The sequence below is a fragment of the Macrobrachium rosenbergii genome, chromosome 8 (assembly GCF_040412425.1).
Source record: "Macrobrachium rosenbergii isolate ZJJX-2024 chromosome 8, ASM4041242v1, whole genome shotgun sequence".
Taxonomy (NCBI): domain Eukaryota; kingdom Metazoa; phylum Arthropoda; class Malacostraca; order Decapoda; family Palaemonidae; genus Macrobrachium; species Macrobrachium rosenbergii.
Window position 1 is genome coordinate 13,159,987 of NC_089748.1, and position 18,864 is coordinate 13,178,850.

The window sequence follows — 18,864 nt, forward strand, 5'->3', positions numbered from 1 at the left end:
GTTCTTTCATGCCCAGTAGTTTTAATTACGGTCAAGTTTCATCCATGTTGCCAATGCATGATAATTTATAGACATTAGCTTGAACATTGTTTTCTCAGCTTCAACTACAACTTGCAGCTTAAATTTAGCAGTACATTTCCTTGCTGATCTTTTATCCATACCGAATAAGGGCATAATGTAAAAATATATCAGTCCTATTCTAATTAACATCATTTGTACTATAACCTACGGTAATTGTGTATTACCATATGATGGTTGGAATACAAGCAAAAGGGCTGTTGTTATCCGATTCAGTGATAAACAAAACACTTTCTTGGTCGGTTGTTTATGGCTGTACGCATTTATGCAAGAGTATAATGCTACTAACAATACTTTCATCATTCTCTGTTACTTTTTTAACTAGAAGGTGGGATAAAGAGTTGGAGGAAAAGAAGTTGGTCTTTTGTAATTTGATCTTTCTCGCTGCCTGTACGCTGCTGCCTGTGCCCGCCCGAAATTTTAAAATATTTTATAAATATTGCTGTATTGGTATTAGTTGCTTACCCCATTGCAAAATCGAATTATCGTAAGATGAAATATTGTAACTTCAGCACTACCTGAGTATTTTAATAGTTTTATCACAAAAATGCATTTAGTTATGAAAATGAGATGAAAATACAGTAATTAGTGAATATTTCTCAGTGAAAAATACTGTGAATGGGCGGATTTTCAGCGAATGATGCATATATATGTTCCATAGAGAAATCCGTGAATAGGTGAGTCTGCGAATCGTGAGACCATGAATACGGGGGTGTTAATTTTATTATGGTACTCTGCGTACTTCAAAGAATTAATTAAACAATTTTTTTTTCTTCCTCTTCCTCCCGTACCTGGCTCCCTCACTTCCTTCCCATGCCATTGCCAGTCTTGTGTCTAGGTTAGAAGAAGTTAACCTTGTAATAGTGAAGTGTTGTGCAGTGGAGGTGTCTACTCGTCCCCCGATGCTCCTAGACAGAAAGTCCCTGTCAAACTCCCCTAAACCAGACAGCCACTGGAAAGGTGTTTTACTGGATGTGTAGTGGAAAATGTGGCTATCCGGCCCTATCGGATGTCCTAAACCCAGTCACTGTCAGACTCCCCTAAAACCTGGGAGGAGGCACACTGTTGGTCCATGGGAGTTCGAAGGGGTTTTTTGCCCATGGGTAGTTGCTCCCTCAGCCGAACCTGTCACTATTTCCCAGGTATCGGTGGATAACTGCTGGAAAGATGTACAAGTGGACCCCTCTCACCTTGTCTTCCAGTTGATCAAACTCTGGCATTTCCAGGATTCTTCCAGATCGTTGAAAAGGTTCGCGATGGAGGATCAGGATCCCTCGTAAGCGCCATAGGGACCAGGAGCCCTCTTTTAGTTTTTGGAACGACTCAGAGCTCCCAGTGGATACCGAGCTCCCGGTGGCTCCCAAGCACCCAGTGGCCTCAAAACGCCCAGTGGATCCCAGACATCTGAAGGGAGCAGATTGTCCCATGGGATCAAAGCACCCAGTGGGATCCAAGCATCCAGAGGGCTCTGATGGATCGAAGTGCCCAGTGGGATCTGATGGACCCAAGTGTGCAGTGGGATCTGATGGATCCAAGTGTCCAGTGGGATCGGATGGATCCAAGTGTCCGGTGGGATCCGATGGACCCAAGCGCCCTGTGGGATCCGAGGGATCCAAGTGTACAATGGGATCCGAGGAATCCAAGTGTACATTGGGATCCGAGGGATCCAAGCGCCCAGTGGGATCCGAGCGATCAGTGGGATCCAAGTGCCCAGCAGATCTGAGCACCCAGCGGATCCAAGCGCCCAGTGGGATCTGATGGATCCAAGTGTCCAGTGGGATCTGATGGATCCAAATGTCCAGTGGGATCTGATGGATCCAAATGTCCAGTGGGATCTGATGGATCCAAGTGTCCGGTGGGATGTGATGGATCCAAGTGTCTGGTGGGATCCAATGGATCCAAGCTCCCAGTGGGATCTGAGGGATCCAAGTATACTGTGGAATCTGAGGAATTCAAGTGTTTAGTGGGATCCAAGGGATCCAAGTGCCAACTTGCTGTGTCTGTTGCCAGTTCCTCTTTGGTTTGGCGCCTGAATTTTAAGAACACGCTGTTGTCCTGTCTTGTGCACCAGTTCCCACTGAACAGGGACCAAGTATACCTCTGGACAAGACTTCTGGGTCAGAGTTGTTGAGTTGCTGAAGGAAGCTCCCTCTTTTGGGCTATTTCCTAGTCATCCAAGCAGCTGTCAAGGTTGGAAACTTGGCTTTCATTTAAAAGGAGCAAGACAAGTGTCTTTTGCCTTCCCTCTCTCTAGTGCCTCATCGGATCTGGACTTTCTTGTCAAACTTGTTGGAAGTCCTAATTTTCTGGACTGACATCAGGAGCACTGGCCAGAGTCCTCCTGTCAACTTTCAGTCACATCTCTCGGATTTTCAAGTTTTTCCTTCTGCCAAGAAACTATGTTTTCAGACTGTCCAAGAGTTTTTCCCTCTTCCCCCCTTTGTGCCCGGGACATCAGTAGTGAGCCTACTCTAGCTCTGGTGCCCATGAGTTGATGGCCAGATTGGAGAGACCTAATAGGCTTTTACGATGCATCCTCCAATTTTCCTTCAGTTCCAAGGTTTTGGGCGAAGACTGAACACCGTAAGCCTCTTGGCTCTTCACTCTGCCGAAGATTCACGTTGACCTGCTGTTCTCTACTTCCTGTTAAGGGTAGAAGCTACCACCTTTTTCTCACGGTCTTCTTGCAGTTTTGTTCTTTGTTGAATGACTTTTCCTGTAAGGTGCCAACTCCTGTTTACCTGGTCCCTTTCCCGAGCTCCTGGCACCACTTCCTAGTGCCTGGTGCATTTGCCCAAGCACCTGGCACCTGCTCTAGAGTGCTCGTCATTATATATCTAGTACTCGGCAGCTACCTCTGTTCACCTGGCATAAGTTCACGGGGCCCAGGTTCTTACAGTTATGGAATTTTTTAAGCTGTTATAACTTTTCAGAATTTTTCTCTGCGTAGTTCTGCATGTCTTTGTTCTGTAAAAGGGTATCGTTGAGTCCACGCAAAGTGCTATCAAGTTCAGTTTTTTGTTGAATCTGCACAGATTTCAACATTTTCAATTGGCGGACATAAAGTTCGCAGAGTTGGTTGCTAGCTTGCGCAGTTGTCTGCGATTCTGCACGTCCTCCTTCTAGTTTACTCTTTTGGCTGCAAGTCTACATGATCATCAATGCAAGTTATACCCACAGCGGATAGAGGACGAACCAGACAGCCTCTTCCTTCAAGCTATTCATAGTTACTGAATGGATTTTGGAGATGCAGGAAATACCCTTCCTTGTCCTTGCCAGATGTCGGCATCCTCACAGCACAGGTTTCCTCTGGTGTGCTTGTTCCTCTTGTATTTAAATACTTTGGTTGTCCGAACTTAGTCTTTCGGAAAGGAAGTTCCTTCATTCGTGAACCTAGTCCTGGATTTCTTTTCAATGCTTTGGTTACTGGTTCGGGAGCCTTCTTAGGAAACCGGGGTTTTTCCAGGGTGTGGTCCACAGAAAGGCGGATCCTTCGCTTCCTTCTCATAGAGCTGGAAGTTTCTTCACATAACTTCAATGCTTTTTGACCTTAGTGCACTGCTAGACTGTGGTAACCATTCAGACTGTACCACAGTTCTAATGTTTTATGTAAGCAAGGCTCTACCCCATGTCTCCCCACCTTTATAGGAAAAGCTTTGTTTCTGTGGACAGATCAATCAGGTCTTCTAGTCACTTGATTGGTTCATAGAACTAAAGCCCTATCAGACGTGCTGAGACGTCAGAAGGGGACCGTCGAACCCTCAGCTGCTGAGATCTGAGGAATCTAAGGGACAGACCTGTCTTGGACCTGTTTGCTCCTTAAAGGAATCTTCATTTTCCTCCTTTTGTGGTCCATACCATCCCTATAGCACACGCAACAGACCCCATGCTGTAGACAGACTCTTTGGACCACTCTCTTCACACCTTTCTTCACGGTCAAGGAGGAGCGGCACAATCTTCAGGCTAACTCCAAGTTATGTTGTCTGCTTAGTCCTATTCCAGCCTGTATCATGGTCCCTGAACCTGCTCGGTTGTGGGTGGACTCTGCAGGATCCTTCCCCCCTGTGTCTTCTTGGATAACCATGCTTCAAGAGATCTACCAAGGTAGTCAGATCTTTCCCCGACAGACTCCAGACTGTCCGGAGGATTATCAATGGAAGATTTTTTTTAGACTTATTGCAGAGACCATTGCAAGAAGTGGAAGTCAATCTTCTCTCATCGTCTTCCAGACCTGTGGATCGACTTTCTGAATCTAGCATTTTAGGCCCTACGTTTCCTCTGCGAGATGTCCGTGTGCCTTTAGCAATTACCTCGCTAAGGGGGTATTGAACTATGCCTAACTCATGTGTAAGCATTGAGACCTAGTTCGTTGGCATCCCTATGTTAATTTCCTTCGAAGTTAATGACACTCCCAAGTAAGGAAGAAGGAGACGGTTTGCTCGTTCCTCCTTGGATTATAGTCAAGGGCAGGGACCCATCCAAAACCTTGATCCATTTTCTTTCTCCCTTAGGAATTTTGCGGAAATCCTTGTCTTCCAGGAGTGCCAGACAACACCCGAGCTCAGCTTGTCTGGTGCCCTGCTCTCCTGGTGCCAACAATAGCCCTGCACCAACTTTGGCTATGATGTCAGCTTTTGCTCTAAACACCCAGTAGCGCTCACTAGCTCTGAGGAAGACTAAAGTTTTCTATCAAGTTTGAATGTTCAGGTTTGAAGGCCATCCATAGCCCATAGTATAATGGCAAGAACTACTTTCTTCCTCTGATTAGAACTCCTGGCGGCAACTGCAACCTGGCGCCAGGACATTCTCTGTGAGCCAGAAGCGCTCACTGGCTCTGAGGAGGAAGAGCTCTCAGCCCAGCTGGATGGTGTGTATTGCCTAAAAGCCAGAAGTCCTAGGCCATCCATAACCCAGGGAGTTAGGGCAAGAGCTCGTTTCGTTCTCTGATTAGAACATCTTGCCCTTTATCCTAATGGACTTTATCTTCTGAGGCACACTCAGATTTAGGAGAAGCAATTTCCACCTCCTAGTGAAAGCTAAAGATGTCAGAATAGCCTCAACCTCATCAGCTTTCAAACACTATATATCCCTTACTTCCATTCGACAGTCAGCCTACTGGTAGTATGATCATTTTTTGTTTCTCATAATTTTGAGGGAGTTTAATTAAACAGTGTTTAAAATTTTGCCAGTACCTTGCAATTTATAGTCACTGGCATGGTATCACGGAAGGAAGCAAAGGATTTTCTCCTACTGCCTCTTCACCTTGTAGTGAAGCATTGAATTTTGGGAGCTGGGGTGGTTACAATTTACCCAGAGCACCTGGTACTTTTAGTGGATGGGTTGTGGTTTTACTTCAGTGCAGGTGACAACATAATCTGGTTTTTATTATGGTACTGCACCCAGGGCAAGGGTACCTTTAAAGTTCTGCTAGCCATCGGATAATTCTCTGACTGTATAACTTCCACTGATGCTTTGGTAGCGATTGGAATACTCCTCCACTACAAAGCTCCCTCATTAGTAGAGGCGACCCCAGGCTTTACCGCCGTGCCACTACAGGTTAAGTTGAGCACCAGCCAGAGGCAGTTTGTACTGCAGGCTGTCTTAACTAACGGAATGACAAGCATTGTTTTCAATCCTAGCAACTTCCCTATTTCTAATTCAATACATGACTTAATGTTTTAGAGTAGAATATGTCCATGTATCCCAACTCCCGTCAATGTGGGATTCAGCCATGTTATTACTTGGCAAGTTACTTACATAAAGATGACATTTTTATAATAAAGTAAAGTTTTATATATACTGTACTTACCAAGTAATTACATGATCGGAGCCCTCCCTCCTCCCCTCTGATGGACATAAGCATAAACAGACTGAGGATTATCTGCTAAGTCATTCCTAACTCTCTCGTTAGGGGGCGAGACTAGTCACCTACACAGAACATCAGTGTTGCTACCATGAAATTTGAATTTAAGCTGCTGCGAATAAATGAAACTAATAGCTATGTAATTACTTGGTAAGTATATATAAAACTTTATTTTAATATAAAAATGTCATTTTTGAGGTTCATAAAATTCTTTCAGACTTTGTGGACATTTTTGAGAAATGAGGTATGTTTAAACAAAGGAGCCATTTTCAGAATAAAAATTACTAGGTATATGTATTGCCATCACAGTTAAGTTTGCCATTGTATCTTGTTCTGTTGCAACTTATTGTGATATTGCACAGATACCCTTTTTAAATGGTAGATTAGTATTCTAGGTGAATGAAAGATATAACCTTTTGAGATAAATTGGTATTCTAGCCAAATGAAAGAGCAAAATCTCTGTATTAGCCTGGATATTTAATGAATGCAAATTTTCTATTCCCTTAGAACCTCATTGCTCTTTATCTTTTTAAATGTGCACTATTTAGATTTCTTGTTCTCTTTGAAATTTTTCATTGTTGAAAGTTAACCATTTTATATTAGATGTATGGTTAACTTTTATGTTGGAAGTAGAATAAATTTAGTTTATCTTATAATACCTGTAGGATGATAATTGAGTTATTTCTTTCTTATTCATTAAAGTAGAGAAGTTTGTAGTTTATTGGCACTGCAATCGTCTGTAGTTACATGATTAAGAGATATTGTATTTATTATGGTTGAAAATTTGGTTGTGTTTATAAATGTTTGAGATTAAAAGCATAAAAAAGTATGTTTTACAAAATCAAGGTATTTAATTTGTATAAAATTGATTTTTTAAGATCTGTGATTTAGATATATCAGAACTGCATGCTCTGTATAGATTGTAGACGTAATGCATCATTATACTTTGTTTTCTAACATCTCCTTTAACTGACTTATTTACTAAGTACTTGATCTTGCTGCTCTTCTATTGTCTTGATTACTAAATTAACAGAGTTTGGGTTATGTACACTTTTGAATAATTTGATACATATAAAGTGTAATGCAACACTGGCTTCTTTGAGAATGAATGTGCTTCCTTGCTTCTTGTAGGCTGACTACTTGTATGGTGTGGCAAGCCCTCATGTGGAGTATTTCCATCGACTGATTGCTGACTTATATTCCCATGAGATCAGCGAAACACAGGTTTGTAGTTTAATCTTGCATTAGCCAAGAAAATTGGGCTTATTGTTTACTTGTTATGTAACTGATAATTTATTACAATACGACTACATTATAACAGTATGTGTATTAACTAATACACTACAGTACCCTGAACATGTTGAGTTCCCACAGAGCCCTGCAGGGGGATAATGCCTACAGTGTGCCTATTTAGTATAAAATTGGCAGCACTTATGGCTCATTCCAGCATTTCTTTGGCCCCAGATGTATTTCTTTCTTCTTTGTACTTTTCATACATTCCCTTTGTTCTCTTTATATGATGTATCCAACTTCTTTACTTTGGTGTTGCTTCAGTTCATGCTGGCCATGTGCGTGTGTAGAACTGTGACTTAGTCCCCTGGTTAAAATTATAATATTGATAATATTGATGTAAGTAATTATGATAGTGATAATAGAGATAAACATATGATCTCCTTCATGAAGTCAGAACAAAATACATTACAATAAAATTTTTTCAGGCTAATGATTTTATGGTTTACAAACACAAAGTTGCCAAGAAGGTATTGCTACAACAAACATACATTACAGTAGCCCTTTTGTGGAATTGACCAACTTATATGGAATGCCAAAAAAGTTTTGGTATTCATCCTTTTACCAGTTAATGAAGTGAATTATTAAGGACAGTATATCAGCAAAACTGAAATAATGAAACTAACAATAAAAAAAACACTTAGTATTTGTATTATTACAGAGATCTTTAGTCTTGCAAAGTGATAAGTTATCAAAAAATAAATAAGTTTAGTTACATCTTTCTTTTAAGATTACCTTGTACATATTTGTACATGATTTATAGACTGATCAGTTGGTTTAAAAACTGGCATTGCACATCTGTGGTCATCAGTGAAGGAAATTTTGTTTTGGCTATAATTGCCACATTCTCTACTTCATCACCACATTCACTATCAGAAAGTAAGCATAATGGACATGAAGAACCGAAGCATGTCTCAGAGAGAGGGTGAGTTAGAAGGCCCTAGTCATGTCCTCCACTGAAGGTGCACCATCTGTTAGAAGGGTGCTGACACTACCAAGGACCCACTCTAACCAATTCAACATGGCCGAGTGTTCATGTTCATTAAATTTTGCAAGAAACATTCAGCCCCATAGAATTATAAAAAATTATTGATCTTATATCCATAAGATTGTATTAACTGGTTAAAACTGTTATAAAACAGGTTTTGACATAGGAAAAACCTATTTTTGGTAGTCACTGTTGAGTCCTCAAGGAGTTAACCCCCCCAGTGGTGTCCCAGCACTCCATAGGGACTAGACTAGTATCAAAGAAATATTTTTCTAGCCTGGTCTTGTAGCCAGGTATTGTGTTGTAATGAAAACACTATGACACGTGATAGAGTATAATGGACTCAAAGATAAGAGGGCATTTTCCCTTATCTTCAGTGAAGCTGAACCCAGTTTTTCCTATGTCACAAAATGCAAGAAGTGACTACTGCGCATGTACATCTGCCATCTTGTTTACGTCCGGGGCAGGCAAAAGACCAGCTCCATTACTCTCTGCTGGTTAGTGTAGGATGATCCCCTGCCCAAATCCCATGCCTTTTGGCAGGGAAGTGGGAGGGTTTTGAGGACTCAACAGCGACTACCAAAAATAGGTTTTTCCTACGTCAAAACCTGTTTTTTGATAGCGTAGTCGCTTGTTTCGTCCTCAAGGAGCTTTACAAAAGAAATTGACAGGTGACAAAAGGCTTGAGCTCTCAAAATTTTAATCCCAAACAATCCAAAGAAAAAACATTTATGGTCTGAGGTCAAGCCATAAGTTTCAAGCCCCATTCCTTATTCTAAAAAACCTTTTGGGGCTTTGGTAACAAGAAATGAGAAACTAAACAAGAACTTGCATTTTTAGGGTGAAGTTCTGTAGTGACTTACCTAAGTATGCTGGGTGTGGTTGCAGTCTTTTTGTATCTTCCCCAGCAATAGTCAGCATACTCACCTGTTAGGAAGACCCCTGGTTTCTGCTGTAGAGCCTATGGGGTCAGGGCTAACCATACCACCTACTGACATGCAGTGTAGACAAATTTGTTTGAGCTCATGGCAGTAATGTTTTAAGAACACTGTCTCTGATGCCCACCCTGTACTTTTGGAGACTTCTTCGAAAGAGACATTTCTGAAGAAGGCCAACGACGTATTTACTTTCCTAATGTCATGTGACCTAGGAAAGGAGTGTGAGTTTGCTTTTTTAATGAGGGACACTAAAATTATTCTTAGCACTTGTAGAGAGTGGTTTATTTGTGCTAGGGTGTAGGGAAATCGGACCTTCTGGGATGTTTGCCGTGACCTCTAGGTAAACTTTAAGTGCTTGAACTGGGCATAATGTTTTGTCTGCTAAATTGAGTTTTCTTATAAGAACAGGAGATTTCCTTCTTAAAGGATCCTCATTCTTGGCCAGGAATGATGGGCCTGGGGACAATAATAATTGATTATCAGCAGTTTGTGTGATGTATCGTCCTGGTCTAAGATATCCCAGTTCACTAATAGGGGCTCCTGATGCTAATGCAATCAGGAAGATTGCCTTTTGTAGCTTGTGAGTTGCAGTTGTATTAGGTCCACTGAATTGAGGGGTAGATAGAAGTCCAAATACCTTGTTCAGGGACCAAGTAATTGGGAGTCTTTCGGGAGCGGGCCTTTGTAGAGCAAAAGACCTCAGAAGGGAAGTAACAACTTCTATGGAGTCAATCCCAAATCCATAAAGCAAGGGTTCTAATAATGCTGCCTTGTATGCCATGATTGTTGTAACCGCAAGGCGTTTGTCTTCAAAAAGATATATCAGAAAATTTAAAAGTGTTTCTGTAGAAATTTCAACTGGGCTCTCAGTATGTATATAATCTAACCATATCTTCCATATGGACTGGTATTGCCGGATAGATGACATTGTAATATTTGCACTAGGTACCTAGCATTGTTGGATGAGTAGTTTTCATGGTAGGTAATGTTTAAAAAATCCATATGTGAAGGTCTTGGCTCAGAAAGGAGGATGCGTAAACAATTTTCCCTCCTACTTCCTGGGACAGAACAACGGATGACAGTGGAATTGATCTTTTTGAAGTAATAGGAACCAGTGCCTGTTTGGCCAGTTTGGGGCTATTAAGTAAGCTGTTCCTTTGAAGGTTAGGATTTGCTCAAAACTTCTGAAATTTGGGACAATGGAGGAAAAAGATATATCGTCCTCCACTTGTTCCAGTCTTTTAGGAAGGTATCTCTTGCTATTGCTTGATTGTCCAAGTTCAGAGATACATATACTGGGAGTTTGTGGTTCTCGTATGTGGTGAACAGGTCCACTTCCGGTTGTGGAAGCATGTTGGCTATTGTTTGAAAAGAGTGGTTGTCCAATATCCACTCTGTTTAGGTTGTCGTTTTCCTCGATAGAGAGTCTGCTATTACGTTGAGAGACCCTGTGAGGTGAATTGCAGACAGGTGCCGCTTCATAACTTGTGCCATCCGAAGGATGGCTAGCATTACCATGTTGATAGGAGGTGAACGTGATCCTGATCTCTTGATGCAGGACATTGCAGTCGTGTTGTCTAGAACCAAAAGAATATGTGTCTCTTCTGGAGGTTTGAGTTTTTTGAGAGACATAAAGACAGCCATCAGTTCCAGGAAATTGATATGACACTTCCTCAGAGTAGCTGACCACCTCCCTGCCACCTGACGATCTTCCCAATGTCCTCCCCAACCTGTTAACGAGGCATCTGTGTGTATTGTCACTCTTAAAGATATAGGAGTCAGAGTGACCTTTTTCACCAGAGATTCCTTATGGGTCCAAGGCTGAAGTATCTCCCCAACTTTTTTAATCTTTTGGTGAGATCGGTCTTGCTTCCTTTTTCTTGCATGCCATATCCAAAATTTGTTCACGTTTTTCGATTGCAGTCTGAGTATTGGATCTATTACTGATGCAGCTTGCAGTAGACCCATCTTGCGTTTTAATTGCCGTCTGGAAACTCTGGGCTGCTCCAGGAACCTTTGAGGTTTTTCCTTATTCTGTTCTGAGTTTTGATGGGGAGAGACAACAGGCCCTGAAGAGTATCCCAACACAGTCCCAGCCACTGAAAGTGTTTGCTGGGCGTGAGGCAGGATTTTTTCCAATTATTATAAAACCTTTTGACTTGAGTCTGTTGACCACTGTTCTTAGGTTTTTCAAGCATTCTTTTCTTGTGGCCCCCAGATTAACTAGTCATCTAGGTGAGCTATTAGTTGTATTCCTTCTTTCCTGAGTTCCTGGACAGCTACCGTTGCTAATTTTGTAAAAATTCTTGGGACAATGTTTAGTCCAAAAGGCATGACTTTGAACCTGTATGTCTCTTTCCCCATTCGGAATCCTAGGAAGGGGCGAAAGGAAGTGGCAATAGGGGCATGACAGTATGCATTTTTCAGATCTATAGAAACTGTCCAGTTCCCTTTTGGAATGACTGAACGTACTTGGGCAACGGTAGTGGTCACCTAAAACTTTTGGCAAACAATGCACTTGTTCAATGTTGATAGGTCGAGGATCACTTTGTTCGGAGGAATCCTTTTTGGGAGCACTGAAGAGATGTGCTTGGTGGCGAATATACGCATGTTTCTGTATAGCACCTTTTAATAGGGTTTTGTGCACGTAATCTTCCAGAGAGGGGTTGGTGCTTGAAAGAACCCCCTTAAAGGCGGGGGAGGATGAGACCATTTCCACCCCAGCCCCATTGAGAACAATGCTGTGTCTCCAAGGAGAAGACTTTCATTCCTTGTGGCGTCTTTGGAGCCGACCCCCAACCAAACAATTCCTATTGATATCCCCCTCTTTCTCTACCTTTTTCTTTGATAGGCATTCCGGGCATTGCTTTTCCTTTTCCTTTGTAAGATGGTTTTTGGACCTGATGAAAAGGATGTCCTTGCTGATGTGGCTGTTGTTGTCCTTTTAAAGGGGGTTGTCCCTTCTGACTACCGATCTGTTTATGAGGAAAAGTTTTGGAGGTGACTGCAGGCTTATATGATTTTTGATCAAAGCGAGCCTTCTTTTGATTGGGTAAAGGGAAATTTCGGGTTTTTCGTTTCTTGAATTCTGCTTTTCCCAGAAGAGCGTACACTGTACAATTTTGTTGTTGTGCTTGCTAGTTGACTTGAGTTACAACAGAATCCTCGAAACAGGTCCCTACAGAAGGGGTTAGACTGTAATAAAGCAGTTACATTAGGAAGTGACTTTTTGGAGCCTTCCAATGTTTCCATTCGTGCTTTTAAGCGCCAGTCTAAAAAGTCATAGGGTGCTTCCCATAGGGTTCTCATAAGACTTTTAGCCACAACAGCAAAAAGTGTCCTGGAATCCTCTGGAAGCCTTTTGGTGGCTAGCAAGGTGGAAGAGATTAAGATACTAAGGAGAAGAGTCCTAGCACGGAATGCTGATGAAGCTGTCTCATCTGAAATTATTCTCATAGGGGTCCCAAATTGCTTAGTAGCAACATCCAAGGGGAGCTTTTTCCTTTCAAAAAGGAGTTGAAGTGTTGCCCACTCCTTGGTGGAATTTTTCGAAACTGGGAGGACTGTGGCGAATGGTTTTGGTTCTGCCATTGACTCCCATTTTCTAGTTACTACATAATTCTGATAGTTTGCCTTCACATGGTTAATTATGTTGAAGGTGAACAGACAGAAGGCTGGAGGTACTTGGTGAGCAAGTTGGGTTTTATTTATAATGGGAGTATAGATCCACCTGCCGTTGACCTGGTAAAGGGCGTCATCTATAGCTTTTAATGCTGTATTCCCACATATGAGAACTGTTTCCTTTTGAGGTTTCTCCATGTCTGGCAAAGGTGGTATCAGGCGCCATTCTGTATTAGGGAATGTTACCCTGTCTCTAAACTCCACATGTACAACTTCGATCATGGTTTTTCTCTCATTAATTAGATACTTACCATTAGGAGAGAAAATACACATTGAAGCATCTCGCCAAGGGTTATCAGTATCATCAGGGGAGAATGTTGGAGCCCCTGTTATGTTCTAATCTGAAGCTTTATAGTCCGAACTGGCTGTTTTGTTGGCTCCAGTTGGAATTCTAACCTTGGATCTTGTTTGGCCAGAGTTTGTTTCCACTCTCCCTTTTCGATTGCAGGATGCAGTACTTTACACTTTGGAGTGTACATCACTGGCTTGATTTCTTTAATTTCCTGTTCAGAATCTTGCAATATGTCCATTATATATTGCTGTTCTGTGGCAAGGGCATCTTTGATGTTACTCATAATTTCCTTACGGAACTGATCAAATGCTGCAAATTGTGTATCCCTTTTTGGGGAGCTCACATAATCTGACTGAGCATCCACAGCTGAACTGTCACTGCCTGTTACCCAGGGGGCCAGAGGTCCTGGGTGAGTTACTATACCCCTCTGAAAATGTAGTCATTTTAACTAGGGTTAATTGAATCCTTGTATCCCCTTTTGGGGGAAGGATCCTGATCAGCTTCTGAGAGTTGCTTGGGGGATTGAATTCCTTCTGGAAAGTTTCTCTCATGGTTAGCTGAAAGTAGTGTCCGTGATCCTTCTGGGGACAGCAAAGTCATTTCAGTAGCAATATCAACTTCATCTGTAAGATAACCACCTCCAAGAGGAACTTCCTCTATTTCCTCTGCAGGCTTAACCTGGGAGGTACTGGCGACTGATGTTATTGGGTTTTGGCCCAAATATAGATCTTCTGAGAAGGGATTAAATATTTGCTGCCGGAGTTCTGCTGGAAAGATATAATCTCCCCCTTGCTGAATCCTAGGACCCATTGTGACAGCTTGAAACAAGCTGTCTCGTCCTTAAAACTTGCTGCCAAGAGCACACTGCAGATTTTGCACATATCTGGCGACCAAGCAAATCTGTCTTGTTTTTTGCAAGCTATGCTCATGGCAGATGGAATGGTCTGTACCCACTGGTAAAAAGTGAACCAAGCAATTTGCTATGGAACACTTGAGCTGAGGGTCCTGCAAAATGGTGGCCCTGTAGTGAAAGAACCAAATTGTTATTAGAAACTAATTAGTACAGTATAAGTTGTTTTCAAAAATGAACACTCTTGTAAAACCCTGTGCCATTAGTATATTACATCTTACAGGTTCGTTTGATTACTATGCGTAAGTGTAATACCTTTTATAAAATATCCAAGTTAAATTAAGCCATTTTAGGTTAAGGTTGACTCTGACAACATGTAGGGCTGCATTACTTAAATTGTTAGTCCTTTTGCAATGGCTATGTGAAATTTTAATTCTAAATTGTCATGCCATATGGACTAATCTTCTATAAACTAATTTGTTTAATAACTAACCCAAGCTACTGTTTTATGTGGCTTAGGTTAATCCTTCTAGTATAATCCGCAATAATCTAATCATAGATCTCTTAGAGGATTCTCGCCTAACCTATTCTAGGTCGTTTCTTATTCTAAGTTTAATTAAAAACCTAAGGATATAAGCTACACCAAAAATTAAACCTCTTATAACCGGGTTTTTTGTTTTATGTAGCTAAGACTACCTTTTTGTCTGATACTCAGCCCTGCTGTTTCTAAATTAACAGTAGGAACATTCCCTTAATAAGGGATTTCCACTTAATCTAGTTAGGCTATTGCCTGTTCTAGGTTTCATAAGACCTTACCAATGTTATTGACCCTAGAATACTGGTTATATGTACTCCTAGGCTTCCCTTACCAATGTTATTAATCTTAGAATACTGTTTATATGCACTCCTAGGTTTATTGTCCTTTCTTAGCCTGGTATAGGGTATTAGCTAATCAAGATTTTTAATGATCACACTTAAATGTACAGGCTGTATAATTCTAGCAACTTGCTAATAAGTAAACACAATTAGGCTACTATTTTTGTCTAGCTCAGGCTGACCGCCTCCCTTGTTTGTATCCAATCCTAGGTTATTTGGTTTATTATATAAAATAGTAACCCAATAATATATAATCTTATAGCCAGATTATCTTACTTTGATCTAGGATGCTGCCTAATCTGGACTATTTAATTCACAAGGGTATGGTTACATAAAACACAATTGCCATAGTATGTAGCCTTAAGGCTAGGCTACCATCTCATCTGGTACATCTTACTATTTTCATCTAGTTCTAGATTACCATCTAGGAAAGTGATTGTCCAATAATGGGATGTTTTGTAAAAGTTTATCACTTAAGCTAATATAGCTACTGTCTAGTCCTGGATTATTTTAGATCATACTTAAGTATAGAGGTATAGGATCCTTCGTGTAAACTAGGATGCTGCCTAGGACCATAAAAGAATATGTCTTAAAAGGTTCTTACTTACCTTAAATTGGGTTACTACCTAATCCAGGTTATTTAAATCACCTTTAGGATATGTAATCCTAAGGTATAGGCTATGGACAACATCTACTATATTTACATTATCCACAATGAATTTGTTTGGTTACTGCCTAGGCTGTTGTGGACATCGTTGTCTGAAAGGATTATCTAAATTAATAATAAACTGTAGAACATTTCTTTAGCTACACTTTTAAATTGAATGATGAAAAATTCAAATTTTTGGGGCTTTTGCAAATAACAGAGATTGTAAGAGAGCACCGACCATGTGCTCTGAAAACAAAGTCCGATTTCCGGATTCTGTACTCAAAAACATTTGCTCTACAGTTTAAACTAACAGTTTTTAACTGGAGCTTAAAAACAAGCACTTAATTTTTGAGTCTGGATGGTTCCATAATTCTTGCTGGTGAAAACAGTAAGGAGCACTTAAACGTGGTTTGCACTAGCAGAGGGTAAAGGAGCTGGTCTTTTGCTTGCCCTGGTTGTAAGCAAGATGGCAGATGCGCATGCGCAGTAGTCACTTCTTGCATTTTTTGACATGGGAAAAACTGGTTTTAGCTTCGCTGAAGATAAGGGAAAATGCCCTCTTATCTTTGAGGCCATTACACTCTATCACGTGTCATAGTCATAGTCATTATGGCATAATACACAGCTACAAGACCAGGCTAGAAAATCATTTCTTTGATACTAGTCTAGTCACCATGGAGCGCTGGCACACCATGGGTGGTAACCCCTTGAGGACGAAAGAGGCGACTACGCTATCAAAAAATTATATATTCATGTACTTGGATGTTCACCAGCAGTTTTGTCACAAATTTTAAATCTCTACCTCTCAGACTCTTAATTTTCCAGTTTTTAGTTCTTGTAGAGTTTGATTAAGAGAAGTGCATTGCACTGCCTAATCATGTAATGTTCATCAGCATCACAGGGTGTACTGCAGGTATTACTGGAGCTAGTAGTTTTATAAGTGAAGAACTTCATCTTGTATATTGCTTGTACTATAGAATTTTTTTTAGAATGCAGCAGCTTTGCATTTAAGAGTGAATTGTTTTCCAAAAATTCACTAGAATATTCTACCTTGTCATTCAGATTTACTTTGAGGTATGATTAACATTTCTTTTTTGATGAACAGGAATGGGATATACAGTACTGTTGTCCAAACATATAGCAGAGGACTGTTTTTTGGATACTGGTAGGTCTTAATACAAATATAAATAGCAAACTGCCATGTGCCTAAAAAGAATTTTTTTTACTTTCCTCTTTCATTCATTGAGTAGCACCTTTTGAATATTTAGTGATCATGGTGAGATGAGTTTTACCAATGTGAAGTGCAGCTTGTACTGGAATTTGCTTTAAACATTAGATAAATTGAGAACTTTTTGACTTGAATATGAGGTTTTGCATGGCCATGTAATCTATTTAGGTGCAGTAGAAACTGCTGGTAACACATGGTTCTGGAAACCACACAGAATTAGTAAGGAAGGTAAACTTTATGGGTGCTGTTGATATACAAACTGCTGTTACACTCATGTATTTTGAGGAATGGAGACAAGTAATTGAACAGGGAGAGTTCTTTCTACTTTTGTATGTACACCAACTCAGTGAAGAGTGTGCCTTTATTGGGTCAGATCAGGAATATTCCATTGAAACAGGCTACTAAATGTATACTTTTAAGAAAAATATATAAAACTGGTACCTGAGAAAAACACTGCTGGAAGCAGAGAATTGCAGTGTCTCACATTAAACAAGCTTGTTGAAGCCATGTGTGTACATCCAGTAGATACCAAAGTAAAATTTATCAGGACAAAAAGACTTGTGAGGTAGCAGCAGAGAGGAAAAGTATAGTAAATGGTAGGTGCTCACTCCCTGAATAGTCTGTGCTGAAAAAACACACGGAGGAACTTGATAAACTTTCTGTAATCTCCCACAGATTACAGTTACAATATTTATTGACCATAGTAGGAAATTATATAGGTCTGAATGGAGCACAAGTTAGTCCTTACTGAAGTTGTAATGAAGAAAAAGGTAATTATTAGACCATGAAAGTTAAAACAAACATAAAAATTATATTTTATAAAGTAGTTCAACTAGACCAGTGAAAGTTACATTATTGAAGCTCATTGGGCTGGCCTAAAGATTTTTTCTTGAATAAGGGCTGAAAATTGGTGTAAGAAAAAAGCCAGAGAAGTTGGATAGCAAGGGGAAAAGAGCACCTAAGAAAATGGAGGAAGAGTATATGGGAGAAAGGAATGCAGACAGGGCCAAAGGTGTGTTGTCAAAAACATTTAGTAATGCATGAGAAACTAAGAGATACAAGGCAGCATACTCATGGAGATGAGAGAGGCATGAGTTTCAGGCTAAGTTACAAGGGGCATGACATGGAACTTATTTTTCAACCAATATTTTTTATATTTGCTTGTTGTCAGTTTCCCCTGTCAAGAAACTTTTAACATTGGTAAAAAACTATCCAGACAATTATCTGCCAAATAATGGATTTTGATCTGCTTACAGAGTAAACTAAGCACTAGAAAATGTGGAACTAAAATTTCAAAATGGCAGGCCACTTGTATGTGTAGCCTGAAAGGTTAGTTTGGTCTTGTTAGTGAAATTTATGATGTCTAAGTCCAAATTACAGTACTTTTTATAAAGATTATTTGTTTCCATGTCGTCGTAATGCTAATAAACTGTATTTGGTTGTATGTTAAGTATAATCATTGCTTTGTGTGAAATTTAAATTCCAGTAGAGCTTGCCTGTTAGACATTTTGAATACAGATTCATCGTAATTTTATCATATAACTACTTGATGGGTCTTTTGAGCCTTTTTCTTATATCACTCCTGTTTCTTGATGAGTTTGGCTAAGTACTTTCTACCTACAGTATTTGGTAAGTTTATTGAAGTATAGTATTATAAAATTTAAAATTATTTGATACGGTAATTTTTTTTGTGGAATGTACTCAACATATGAAGTTAGAAAGGGTTTGTAAGTGCTTCCAGTATACTTTTTTTTTTTATTAAATTTTTGTTTGAAGAGAGAGAGAGAGAGAAATATAGATTTTCTCTCAGTTGATAACTCTTATTATGAACATTAATTGAAGATGTGCAAATATTTTTGAAGATGTAATATATTTTCAATTTTTTACAGCCTGGATTTTTGTGGTCATTCAATCACATGCTGACAAAACGATGGAAGTCCATTATCTCTGGTGATGAAGTCTTTTCCGAAAAAATGCTACATGACTTTCGTCAATTTTGTAGAAACCAGGAGAATCGTCTGAGGGATTTCTGGGATTCCCATCTTCCTCTGCTCACTCCTGCAATGCAGAGTGATGAATTAATTGCAGAACCATAAAATAAGGTTGATATGCACAATTTGAGAATGAAAAA

General features: G+C 40.1%; 1 protein-coding gene across 1 annotated transcript in view; it reads left to right on the forward strand.

Annotated features, from left to right (window-relative positions):
- The window catches only part of Iml1 (GATOR complex protein Iml1), a 596,567-nt gene that overhangs the window by 577,596 nt on the left and 107 nt on the right, over positions 1-18,864 (forward strand). Inside the window, 2 exon segments of the mRNA XM_067107292.1 lie at positions 7,073-7,165; positions 18,623-18,864. The exon segment at positions 18,623-18,864 is cut by the window's right edge and continues 107 nt beyond it. Coding sequence (XP_066963393.1) covers positions 7,073-7,165; positions 18,623-18,829 — 300 coding nt within the window. The 3' untranslated portion in view covers positions 18,830-18,864.